This window comes from Python bivittatus, unplaced genomic scaffold, assembly GCF_059951505.1.
Source record: "Python bivittatus isolate LINGU-HERP-01145 unplaced genomic scaffold, Pbiv_v1 ctg000480_np1212, whole genome shotgun sequence".
Lineage (NCBI taxonomy): Eukaryota > Metazoa > Chordata > Lepidosauria > Squamata > Pythonidae > Python > Python bivittatus.
The window spans coordinates 71,803,664-71,816,827 of record NW_028277075.1 but is presented as its reverse complement, the minus strand read 5'-3'; the positions used below and the strand labels follow the sequence as shown (position 1 = coordinate 71,816,827).

At 42.0% G+C, this 13,164-nt stretch overlaps 1 protein-coding gene across 4 annotated transcripts in view; it reads right to left on the bottom strand.

Moving 5' to 3' along the window:
• Nucleotides 1–12,767, bottom strand: part of SLC43A3 (solute carrier family 43 member 3) — a 36,585-nt gene extending 23,818 nt beyond the window's left edge. The window contains exon 1 of one of the 4 annotated variants that reach the window (XM_025167943.2): nt 12,534–12,767. Coding sequence is in view for 1 of the 4 variants with exons in the window: in XM_025167946.2 (XP_025023714.2) it covers nt 1,895–1,932 (38 nt within the window). In the remaining 3 variants the exon portion in view is untranslated. Of the gene's footprint in view, nt 1–1,894; nt 2,238–2,749; nt 2,858–3,012; nt 3,464–12,533 lie in introns of those variants that run through there. The other 3 variants (XM_025167945.2, XM_025167944.2, XM_025167946.2) reach the window with 3 other exon arrangements.
• Between the last annotated feature and the right edge of the window lie 397 nt (nt 12,768–13,164).

Here is a 13,164-nt window from a genome sequence, read left to right as displayed (position 1 = left end):
GTTTAAAATGTTTAAAATGGCTTGGAGGACTAAACTCTCTACTTCATACATGTATAAGTAAGGTCAAACTTATCTACAATCATCCTTTTGACATGTGTCATTTCTACTTGAATTTGAAAATGGACCACTTCCATCAGAAACCATACACTGGAAGGTAGCATACATTTCTCCTTACTATAATGACAAACTTTCTATTTGTAATAATTTACTGAATGTCTGCTGTCTCTGCACTACGGTCTTATCCATCTGCATTTATTTCCTTGCTGTATCCTGAAGAGCCTCGTGGCCAGTTTACAGAAGTGAGAGCTTCCACACACAAGGTGCCCACAGTGACTAAAGGCAACGTCAAGCGCTAGGTTTGCCCACCCTCCATTAAAAGTCAGGAATGAGACACCCTTGAGGAATAAATGCCAATATATGCAGCACCTATACCCATGCAATACAAATTCATTCAACATGCTGGATAAGAGGATAAAAAAATCCAAAATCAAGTTTCCCTCCTAAAAAGTAAGGTGAACAAAAGGCATAAGGACAACACATATGGAACACAACATCTATAACAAGTTTTCCTGGCTATGTACAGGGAACATTACACTCACCATAGGAAAATCACAGAGTCCATGAGTCCAAATCAAAGATTCTATCACACACTCACACACACATACACACATGACTGCCAGACTGTGACTGGCTACATACATCATGCTAAGCCACTGTATGTTTGACATAGCAGGATCTGTAAACCATGACTTGCAGTTTAGCAAAAGGCAGCTAATTGTAGTATATACAAAGCATCAGGTTTAAATAAAGCATAATGTAGCATAATGCATCTATCCAGAGACCACAAACTTCCTTTCCCTAAAAATTCAGAGCAGCCTTCAATCACTTTTCAATACAAAAGATGATATGGGAAAACTGTGTGTGCCTCTATCCATGTGGAAAGTATATTTTCTTGAATACCTGTCTTTTCCAAAGAAACTCACAGTTTCAGTTGTTTACTTCATCTGGAAGTAAGGCTGAATTTTAACCGAGGGATTGTATACAATGGAAATTCTAGCTCAGAATTTTGTTCTGTGACGACAGTCCCCGTTATCCTTCAATTGCCACGCTATCTGAGAAATCTTTTGGAGACAGTATACCAAAGCAATATTAAGTACAAAAAGTTGGGGAGGATGCTTTAAGATTCAAATGATATCCTGGCCATGCTGTTGAGACTGACATCTTGAAAAGATAGTTGAGACAGATAAATGTTCAAGTCCATATCATTAATAAACTATATATCCAGAAATACTGTACGTGCACAACCCATCCTGCTGAATGTAGCTTTGTGGTTAAGGAGCTTGAAGGAGAAACTGAACTGGCCTGGGCAAAGAGGAAGAAGAACCTACTTTTTAGTCTATGGGGAAATGACTAGTGCTTAATTGTTCATGCCTTTGATAACAAATCCAACAAAACCCGTAATGTTCAAAAGCTGCTATCAATTGTCACAAAACAACTCCTCCCTTGAAAGCTAGATATTTGCTTGTAAGGCCATTTGTCTGTAACCATTCTCTCAATATTCTTTCTTGTCTGTCTTAATGAACATAAACTTAATGAAGCCTAGAAATCAAATCTCATAGTCTGGACAATGAAAAACCGACATTCAAGATTCTGGGAGGTCACACTTCATGTTCAAGGTAGATTTATTTCATTTTATAAAACATATAGCCAGCCAACTACCAAACTTTGCTACCCACACCTTCTTGCCAAAAATCCCAAATAATTTACTCTTCCCTTATTACTGCACAGGTACTGCATGCCCCTTCTGTAAGTATGAAAACAGTGCACAAATCAAGAACACACACACACACACACATAAACTATATCATAGAAAAAAAAATGAAGAAAAACTAACCTGATCCCTTTTTTTGGATCAACCGAATGTTGATCCATTGGATGCAACAGGAATTGACCGACTGGTTTGTCACCCAAGCCTGATGTCAGGGGCTGAGAGAGAATGACTGGCCCAAAGAGACCCAGCCGGCTTTCACGCCTAAAGTAGGATTAGAATTAGAATTTCGTGCCTAAGGCGGGATTAGAATTCACCATCTCCTGGTTTCTGCCTGATATGATGGAATGTATCTACAAGGAGGAGAGTGGTGTGGGAGATCAAGGCTATCAGGAAGGAGGGGTGCATTCCAGGAGGGAGCCAAGAAGCAGCATAGTCCGCAGGGGGAGCGTGGGAAGCGAAAGAGGTTCAGGACAGCCACTCCCTAGAATCTCACAGGGTACATCCTCTAGTTGCTATAGTATAGATTTAGTCTGGCAAGATTCTATCTATAAGGTGTAAGCTAATAAAGGAACTGGACTGGACTGGACTGGACTGTTTCATCATTGTTCTTGGGTTGGGCCTGACACCTGGTACTTTAACCACTAGACCAAACTGGCATATATAATACATACATACATACATACATACACACACACACACCAGGAGATGGTGAGTTCTAATCCCACCTTAGGCACAAAAGCCAGCTGGGTGACTTTGAGCCAATATATAAATCTAATCTGACTGCCCCAAGGCAACCCTAGTACCATCAGTCCCCATACTCTCTGCAGGACAAGACTTTCTTGAAAGGCGGGAGGTTCAAGGCATTCCTTATTTGCAAGACACAGAGTATTCCAAAGACCATGGTCTGCTATTAAGAATGTGAATCATCAGCCGCCCCCTCCCCCGCCATATTTTGCATGGTGGAGATCCCCAGCATACCTCTCTGAAAGAATGCAGGGATTAGTCCAGATCTGTGTGGGTAGGATGGCCCTTCAACTCCCAGACACCCAATAGTATTCATACTGTATTTCTGTCAAGTTGAGGTTGCAGAACTATCACTTAGGTGTCTTCAAGTGAACGCCCTAAACCAGGAATCTCCACGCCCAGAGTACTAGCTGTTAGCACTGCTTAGTTCCCAGACTGAATACGTCCACTATTCTCATCTATGAGCAATTTCTTCTTTACTTCCTTACTTCATTTACCTTGTGCCATCGAGTCAGTGTTGAGTCTTAGCGACCACACAGATAGACTTTCTCCAGGATGATTTGTCCATCATCTGGTCTTTTAGGTCTTCCATCAGTGCACCCATCACTGCTGTAATTGAATCCATCTATTTTGCTGCTGGTTGTCCTCTTCTTCTCTTTCCTTTCACCTTTCTTAGCATTATAAACTTCTCTAGAGAGCTACATGTCCAAAGTATGGTCATTTGAACTTGGTCACTTTTGCCTCGAGTGAGAACTCTGGGTTGATGATCCATTTGTTCATTTTCTTGGCTATCCATGACATTCTCAAGAGTTTTCTCCACCATCAAAGTTCAAAAGTGTTAATATTCTTTCTATCCTGCTTCTTCAAAATCCAACTTTTGCTTCTATAGAGTGTCACAGGGAAAACCGCTGCCTGCCTGATTCCGGTCTTTACTTAGCTACAGTACTTACAATTTAAAAGCTCTTTTAATCCCTGACAAGACTTTGCACCTTCCATCTGTTTATTCAGGATCCTTAATGGACTCTTAATAGAGGCATATTACTACAAAGGCTTGTGAAAAGTCCACTTAATTATGCCAAACAGTTGCATTTCACTACTAAAGATTAACTATGGCCTAGAATTGACACTCTTTCAAGATAATTTGATTTCCTTCACTGTTACATTGACTGCAACACTACACCAACTATGGCAACGGATTTGTGACCATCTTTTGTCAATTTGCTCAGGAATGCCTATCTTTATATTGTTCAGTTCAAGGAGAGGTATATTTCCCCTGCTCATAGTGTCAGTCTAAATTATAACTGCCCAAGTTTTCAACCTGGATTTCCATCCTCAATGATTTATTAAGGCTAGGAATGGGTGATCTTTCTCTTCTATCTAGAAAGACAGCACTATCCTCTTGCATATAACACACATTCACTTTCTGCCTAGCTAGCCCCCTTGGGATCTATGCATTCAATAATTAATAATTTGTTCAGCAGCATTTCAACATCAGAAAAAGCCTCTTTGACAGTTGTTCAGGCATATTATTATATTTATCCCCTACCTTTCCTCCAAGATTCAGAAGGCAAATCCACTTCCAATTGTGATCATTGCACCAACTCTGTAAGGTTAGTTAGACTGAGACATACTGACTGCACCAGATCCAGTCTCGGTAGAGGGTTGTATATTAATAATAATCAGTACTAAAATGCATACCTAATAAGGTTATGGATGGAACAGTGTAGCCATATGTCAGTATGTGGATGTGTATATTGTATGAGAAGCCACTCTGTTTAGTTACAGTGTACTGAATTCATCTTCGTATAGTGCACATCAGTTTCTGTAGATATGACGTTCGTCTAGCAGTTATGTGCTACTTTTTAAATTAGATTTATTACAGCTTTTGCCTTTCGAACCTGGGTCCTAATCCAACACTCTATCCATTACAGCACACCGACTCTTACAAGATATTATATGCAACCCAGCAATCATAACTGATACTCCCAGCTAAATATAGCAGCCTGCAGATCTCAGCAAACCTTTGCATTTTGCTGTTTGCCTAAATGTACAAAACACCATGGTGTGTCAAGTAACCTGGCAGCCCGCAAACCCCAGATGGCAAGCTGCATTAAGTCTGGCTGGTCACAAACACCTGTACAAGTCTGTGAAATCAGAACAAGTGAAACGTATGGATGGACTTGAATTCTGACATGTTCTACATGGAGCTACCCTTTAAAAGTGAAAAAAGCAAAAGTAACAGATTCAATGCAGCAGTGCCATTTATTGGGACCCAGGAAGCATGACTTCTCTGTCCCAGTGCCTGTCCTCTGGGATGATATCCCCCCACCCCTGAGACCTGTGTCACCCTACCCTAGTGATGTTCCAGAAGGTCTTGAAAACCTGGTTCTTCACTTGGGCCTTGGGGTTGGGAGTTTGTGGAGCCCTGTAGTGATGTTTTGGTTAGATAGAGTGGGTTTGTTCAGACACACAGGACTTTCTTGTTGTTTTTCTTGTTTTCTTATTATTTTTACTTGATGTAAGTCACTCAGAGTCATTTTGGAGTTGGACAGCGCCTAAATCTCTGAAAGAAATAAAAATAAATAAATCACATGTTTTCTGTCATTGACCAATACTGGGACTTAAAGACCTGCTCTGGCTGCCAGGTAAGATCAAATATCCTACTCAAAGTGTGTTTTTCAATTTTTTATTATCAAACCCCTTAGAGCAAAAGGCTTCATGGAACATTTCCTATATCAGCCCTTCAGATTTGTAGATTTCAGCTCTCGGAACTCTTAGCAACAGCCAAGCTAGCTGGGGAATTGAGGAAATTGAAGTCCATACATCTGGATTTAAAGAAGTTGGGGAAGGCTACCTTGTATGAATCATTAATGCTTTGTGAAGATCAACTTCTAGTAGTTTATCTGGGAGCCAGAAACAAGAACAGGTTGATGGGAACACCCATTCTCAGGAACTCATAGCCTGTTATCCAGTAGAAAACTAGTATTTCCACCAGAAATATTTCAAACAGGAGGGGCTTACTCTTTTACATAACTATATTTAGATTCTGATTTTGTGTGTGTTATTCAATTGGAGGTCATAACACATTTAATATTTTAATTTTTTCATATATTATAATTGTATAAACATGAAGTCTGTGGGAGAAATAGGACTATTTCTGCTCAAGAACAATTGTCTGCCTTTTTTAATTTTTAAAATTAATTTTAATTAATATTTTGAAAGTATAAAGGAGGCAAGGGCAAACCACTTCTGAAAAACCTTGCCAAGAAAACTACAGGGACTAGTCCAGCCAGCTGCCAGGACTGGAGGCCCAAAGGAAGGAAAGAAGGAAGGGAGGGAGGGAAGGAAGGAAGGAAGGAAGGAAGGAAGGAAGGAAGGAAGGAAGGAAGGAAGGAAGGAAGGAGGGAGGGAGGGAGGGAGGGAGGGAGGGAGGGAAGGAAGGAAGGAAGGAAGGAAGGAAGGAAGGAAGGAAGGAAGGAAGGAAGGAAGGAAGGAAGGAAGGAGAAAAGAAAAAGAAAAAAAGAAAAAGAGATAATAGTAAAGAAGAGAATGGCTAGAGAACCTACAACAGTTCTTCAACCAGCCTCTGGAAAATGTGCATTTAACATCAAAATCTTGGCTTACTAGTAGAATGATAGGGAAAGTTTCACTGTTGATTTAGGTTTGTGTTCTGGAAGTTCCTTCATGTTTTAATGGAACCCTGCTCAAAACCAGCTTGGCAATAACAAGACTAACATTTTGGTTTCAGTACAAGTGCCTTCAAAGCATTAAACAGAACTGCTGTATAACTGAGTCTCACCTTGTCTCATTTTACAAATAAGCAAGCATTTGTTTAGTCACTAAAGAATTATCCTTGGTTCTGTCCTGGGACATCAGTGCAGAATAGGATGGTATTTCTTATCTTCAGTCCAAAACTCTGGGACAATCTCATTGCCACCTAGTATAAACATATATTCCTTGACCTTGGATGGTCTCATCCATGGCAAGAATAGAGAAAGCATTCCAAGAACAAGGTAAGGTAAATTTATCATCCTTCTTCTTGGCAAAATCAAGTGAGATGAGCCCACTGAAAAAAGATGTGATGAATTATGGTTTGGAGCCTATATACTGTAAGCTGGTCAAAATCCCTCAGGAAAAGGAACTTTGATGCAGACCTAACAAGGAGGATACTTTCTATTTCATTCTAGTGCTTCTTGGACCCCCCAAAAACTGTATCACAAAATTTGAAGCATGACAAAACTCAAAGGGTATTTCGATCCACACGTGAGTTAGCAGATGTGGTCCAAGTCAGCATATTTTAAAAGAGCCTGAAATTCTCAACTGCTTCTTCTGAAAAAGTGTACCAGAATGATGCTGATACCAAAACCCCAGAGGAAAGTGGGGAAGACAAGTGGCTTTCCAAAACATTTTCCCTGCACCCACTATTGTTCTACCTTTAAAAGTAGTAAGTTAAAGCTTTTGTCTCTTGGCTTTAAAAGACACGCAGCATCCAGTCTCTGAAGGAACAAGTGAATAATATCCTATTAGGCTATGGCAGGCCCAGTGGGCCTGATGGAGGTGCAGCCCACCTGCAAGCTGTCATGTCAGAAAAGTGCCTTTTCCCAAGCCACAGAACCATCCAGATACATGCGGTATAAACATTTAAAAGAATCCCTAGATAACAAATACGTTTGCTTTTTGCTTCATGTTCATGAAGTTAATCATTCATAGACTGAACACCAGCAAAAATAGTAGCACACAAAGGTCATGAACGTATGTATGTTGAGCAAAATGCCCTTGGTCAACAGTCTAATTGTTAAACAATTATTAGAGGCTCTGATTTGACAAAGTATTTAGCTCAAATCCAGGAAAGTTTAATGAAGAAAACAACTGATGGCCTTATAGACTTAAATCACATTAATGTTAAACTGTAATCCAGTTTTATGCACTTAACTCCCATAGACTGCAGTTGGCATAACTGCAATAATTGGCCTTGAATTAGAAGCAACAGTAAGGAAATTAAATACCAAGGATGACAGGAGTCGCAAGTCACATTTAGACATAGTTTATTGAATAAACTATAACTGGTTGAATTTACACATAAGCCATAGTTTATGTGCCATAATAGTTGGATCTGACAATCCACAATATTAAAATGGCTCAAATTCCCTCTTCTACACAATGATACACTTCTTATACAATGACTAAGATGCCCTAATGGGCCTTGCTTTACATCAGGCCACCTTAGGCAGTTCAAAGTTTATGTAGGATTGATAACTTCATTACAAGCTTGGATGGGATTTCTGTTAACTTCATTGGCTTGTCTAATGTGGCCTACCTACAAGAAATGTGGGGTTTGTACTTTGGCAATGGTTCTAAGGAAAAAAAAAATCTTCCCCTGCCCCATTACATAATTGTAAAGAACAACAGATATTATTGGCTTAATCAAGATGTATTGCGTAAGCCACAATGGGTTGGACTCACAACCATTAACCACTACCAAGTATCAGTGTTGGCTTACCAGCCACAGGGATTGGGTTTATACAATTTGCTAAGCCAACACTGCTGCTACAGCTTAGCACAGTGAGAACATGCAGCCCATGGGTATGAAAAAGAATCTCTTTGCCTTTTAAACAGCTGAGTAGACAAGGTCGGAGGCTGAGTAGCAGCAGAGGAATAAGAATTCCTCCACGCCAATCCTCAAGTGGCAACTGAACAAAGACATCATGAATTTGGCATCTTAGAATTCCTTCATCGGGCACTGAGGGACACAGCTGGAAGTCCTTGGCATGACACATGGGAGGAAATGAGTCTGTTATGGCCAAGACATCTGGGAAGTGCCAAATGTATCTCTTTGTCTTCTCTTGCAGCCACTTTGCTAGGTTGTTGCTCCATGGAAGAGATGGACTGACTTCTAATTCTCACCATTTTGCTCTTTGCCATCCAAAATTATTGCTGCCAAAGGACCTGCAGGAAATAAGAATTAGCTCATGGAGGCCACATTCACACTGCCGGGGAAGAGTTCTTTTGTCCTCCTGGCATGGTCTTTCTTCTAAGCCATGAGACAATTGACAGTGCTGCCTATTCTGAGCTTGCTACTATTGATTCTGTCCTCGTTTGTCCAAATTCTGTTGTCCTTCTGTTCTCCTCTGTCCAAAGGGATCTTGGCCTTTTCTCCACAGAATGCCAGCTCCCCCTTACAGCAGTAAGGATGCAGTATATCATGGACAGAACAGAAATCATTTGCACAGCATTCTTACTACATGGATTCTCCACCCAGGCTTCTCTTTGAAGCATACAGCAGCTTGTACAATGGTGACTTTCCACTCTCTGGGGGTCTCTGTGTACTTGTCAAAGTGCCATTTAGCCATCCTTGTAGGCTGACTACAAGCCATACTGCATTTCACTGCTACAAGTTACAAGCAATGTAATTTGGGGTGAAATATATTTGCAGTGGGAATGGATCCTGAGTAGACATGTATTGAATTCCATGATGAGCATAACAGTCACATTTAGCTGTTATGAGATATTTTTACAAATCTCTTTATAATTTTGCACTATCCTATCCAAACGCTATAATGAGATATAAGGATGCGAATGCAAACTTGTTCCTATTTAATAAGGTCAGGGCTCAGATCCACATGATGAACAAGCATTAATCCTCCTTAGACATTTTATCTGTGACAACTAAAAAGTAATCCAGAAAAAGATTTGCTCCTTGACCAGCTCAGATTTAGATTTATTTTTGTTTCTATCTGCTGTAAAGACAGAAAAAGTGAAAAATTACATTTGCTAAACACAAGACTCCTGTATTTTCCAAACAATAATAAAATATTCCAGGAAAGCTGTAATTTTGCAATATACAGCAAAGTCAACCAGATTCCAAACAGAAAGGTCTCATAGAAGAGGAAATCAAATACATACATCTTTTTTCTCCCTGCACAGTAAGCTGTACTTCTGGAATTCCCTCTCCTTCAGAAATCCTGTCCTCTTTTTGCATCCACTCCTCTACAAAGTGAAGTAGAGTTCTGTTATGAATGCAGATAGAAATCTGCTGGACTGATGTTCAAATAATGGCCAGGAGAAACAATGGAGTGAGCACGTCCCGTAGGATCAGTGTGAGTGCTCTATAGTCACGTGTCTTTGCTGTACACACTGCATACCAGTAGACTGATTTTCCTAAGGTGGCTGTGGAGTCAAAATGGCACAATCTATACACAAGAAAGAAACACCAGCAAGTCTGGGTAGATTCCAAGGGTTGAACAATAGAAGAGAAAGGTCCTGAAAGGAGATGATGCAGTGAAGACAGAGCACGCTCCAGAGGGTAGGGGATGCTAGCTAGCTGAGGCAAGGAGAATACAATCAGTAACAGCCAAATTCACACATGTGTTCAGTGTTCTACAGATTAAATAATATACTCCATTCTTATGTATCACTCTTCATAACAATGCCCAATTTGTTTCTACCAAGCAAAAAGAAAAAAAAAGTGAAGGGGAGAAGCGATTACAATTTATATTGTCTTGACCTGAAGGTACTTTTAAAGAAATGCAAAGTCATTGCGAATGGAATGGTTTAGGGGTACAAGCGCAGCCTACCTGAATTATACTTGTGTTCCACCAACATCTTAGTAAATCCTTAAGTAAGGGGTGGGGGGTTCTTTCCCTTTGCAAAGGGAAAGTTGGTTTGGCCCCTGAAGCACATGGCTCTTTCACAGCTGGCAAGCACCTAAAGCAAAAGAAATCTAGAGGAATTGGTGCAACAATAATTCTAATATTCATAGACCAGAACCAATTCCACCTTGGTGAAAGGATTAGAAAGAAAACTATTTACACAAGCTGTGCCCTCACTTACATAAAAAGCTTATTTACACTAGCTTGGAACCTGGTCCTGAGCATTTGGCTGAAAGAATAAAAACCCAGTCTGGCACCGTACTCATGTCTGTTACCCACTGGAGCATGGAAACGAAGACCCTATTCAAGAAGGCATTTTCCGAGTGGAGCAAAACTATGAAACCTTCAGTAATGATTGAACCACTCAGACAGAAACAGATTACTGTGTGAGAGATACCCTTGAACCAGCCCTTGGAGCACAGTTAGGCAGAAGCACATGTTTCTATTACAAGCTCTGAAACAGCAAAGGGAGGGGAGAATCTATGGGCTTCAAATGCTTTGCTTCATTGTCTCTGCCTGCCATTTCAGAACCACAAACAGTGGACAGGACTTCAAAGAGGAAAGGCTAGAGACAAACAGTGCTTCTCAAAGAGAATGTAATGCTGCTGAACACAGGTTTCATTATGGAAGGCAAAAATGGATGGGTGTGTACAAATCCTTGAAGCATAGCCCAAGGAAACCAGCTAAGCCAAACCATTCAGCAGCTTTTATTTCTCAGACAGAGTAGTCAACACACATCAAACCAGACCATTAGCAAGCTCAGTGTGCACAAATCTCCTTTTATAGAGAAACTCTTATTTAAAAAACTGCATTCTGTCCTAAACTGGGAAGTGGCAATGGTAAACCATTTTCATGCTGTTGCCAAGAAAACTATATGGACACATCCATGGAGTTATCAGACTCTGAGTTTGACTAAAAGGGGTCTTCACCATTTTTAAAAAATACTCTGTTCCTAAATGCATTCTTAACCTCCATATTATTTTAGTTGTCTTCTGCACCTGACCCTGCTACCTGTTCCAGAGGCTTCCTTCTCCCTCCCAAACCCTCATCAAGCAGTTGGCTCCCAACAGTCTCTCCTCCCACCAAGTCACTCTGGGTGTCACTTCACATGCTTACAAGAGGATGAGTCATGCCAAACTCAGGGAGTCAGCATGTCCAGGACTGCCCCATTAAAAGGCTGTGGAGACATTTTACTTCCTGTGATATATAATTATCTTCCTTTCTCAGATATGGAAGCAATGCAGGATCTGCTGGCCACGCCTGACGGTGGAATCGGCACCTGAGCCATTGCCAGCGATGCTCTCCGAGAACGTTTCACCTCTTCAGAAGCAAATGAACTGCCATTTGTCTCCAGCTGGTGAGCTCTGCTGGGTTTACATATAAAGTCTGTCTTTTCCACAGTACACCAAGACTTCTACTTCACAACAGCAAAACATCTGTGTGTCTCAGGGAAAGACAGCAGTGGAAGAAAGCCATGAGATATTTCTCAATACTGAGGGATAGACATTTGTTCTGGCAACCCTTCTCCAGGAATTTGATTTCCATATTACACTTATGTAAACCCCTGCTAGAGCTTAAATATCAACTTCTCCAAAGTTCAGTATGAATATTTCCCAGGTTTGCTGGAAAGCACCTTTTCTTGGCTTGTCTTTCAGAGGACAAAAGAAATGGGAGGTGGGGTAAAACATGTTAATTTTGTGCAGAGCCCTATGTACTGATACTTGGATATATGCCAATATTAATACCTTCTAGATCTGCCAGGTTTGGAAAACCTAGTCAAATAATATATCAACTTGAAGAATACAAATTTACCACCAGTGGTCGATCTGGGCTGGATCTCTTCTGCTAGGCTTCTTCTATCTATACTATTTCTCTCTCCCTCTCCCCCCATCTTTGTTGTCATGACCTCTTCTGGTCCTAAAACATCTTCTGTAATTTTTGGGGAAACAATTTCTCTCTCTCAAACACACACACCAAAGTTCTTCTGTGAAGTTAGGAACAAGCATGGCAAGCCAACAAACATGTCTAGCAACAGTAGACCTACGTCTCCCATTTATTTCACAGTATGTCCCCACTCAGGTTCCATGAGGCTTGCTCCAGAGCAACCGGTATAGCCCAAATGTTGAGCCCAGAGGGATTCATTTTCAAGTTCCTTGTACTCCCTAAGACTCTTTGGCACCTTAAAGACTGATAGGGCATATCCCCTTGTGGATCACAGCTTATGGAACAAGAAGCAGCTGAAGACTTTAAAGTAACCAATAAACTCTTTGCAGGTTTTGCTGCAAAAGAGGAACAGGGCTAGCTCGTGAAAATGAGGGTCCCTATACTTTATCCACTCTTTTGGGGGCTCCATCACCTTCTAGACGTACCTCCTTACTAAAGGTCAAGGGTCCACTTCCATTCAATCCTCCTCGAAGTGGGGAGCAGGTCGCCGGCAAGAGAAAAGCTGGACCGGGGCTGCCGACGGGAGGCAACGGGGCAGGGGAGCCGGAGACCTGCAGCCCGAAGGGACGCTCGCGGCTTCCCCGCCATGCGCGGATCCCCCTGCAGGTTGCTTTCCCTTGACAGCCAGCAGAGAAAGGCAGCCCGTCCGCCACAGCCCCACCCCTCGGCTCCCCCGGGGACTCTTTCGGATTGGGCACCGAACTCCGCCTTCCCGCCTCGACTCCACCGCCCTCCCGGGCGTCTTCTCCCGGGAGTTGGATGCTGTCCGAAGGAAGCGGCGAGCTGGTCACCACCGCTACGAAAGAAGCCACCGACCCGGCCGGCGGCGCCCTTATTCCGGGGAGAGTCGATCTCGCTGGCCGCGTCCCCCCGGCTGCCTACCTCTGGTCTTCGCGGCGGAGGGATTTGCAGCCTTCCCCGGGTGCCTCTCCGAGGGTCCTTCATTGCTTCTTCGGGGCGAAATCGCGCAAAAGGTCTTCTGACGTCACGGCGGACACTCCCGCGCCCCGGGCTTCCTTGCGTCGACCTTCTTCTTGAGCGGGGACTGCCGCGTTT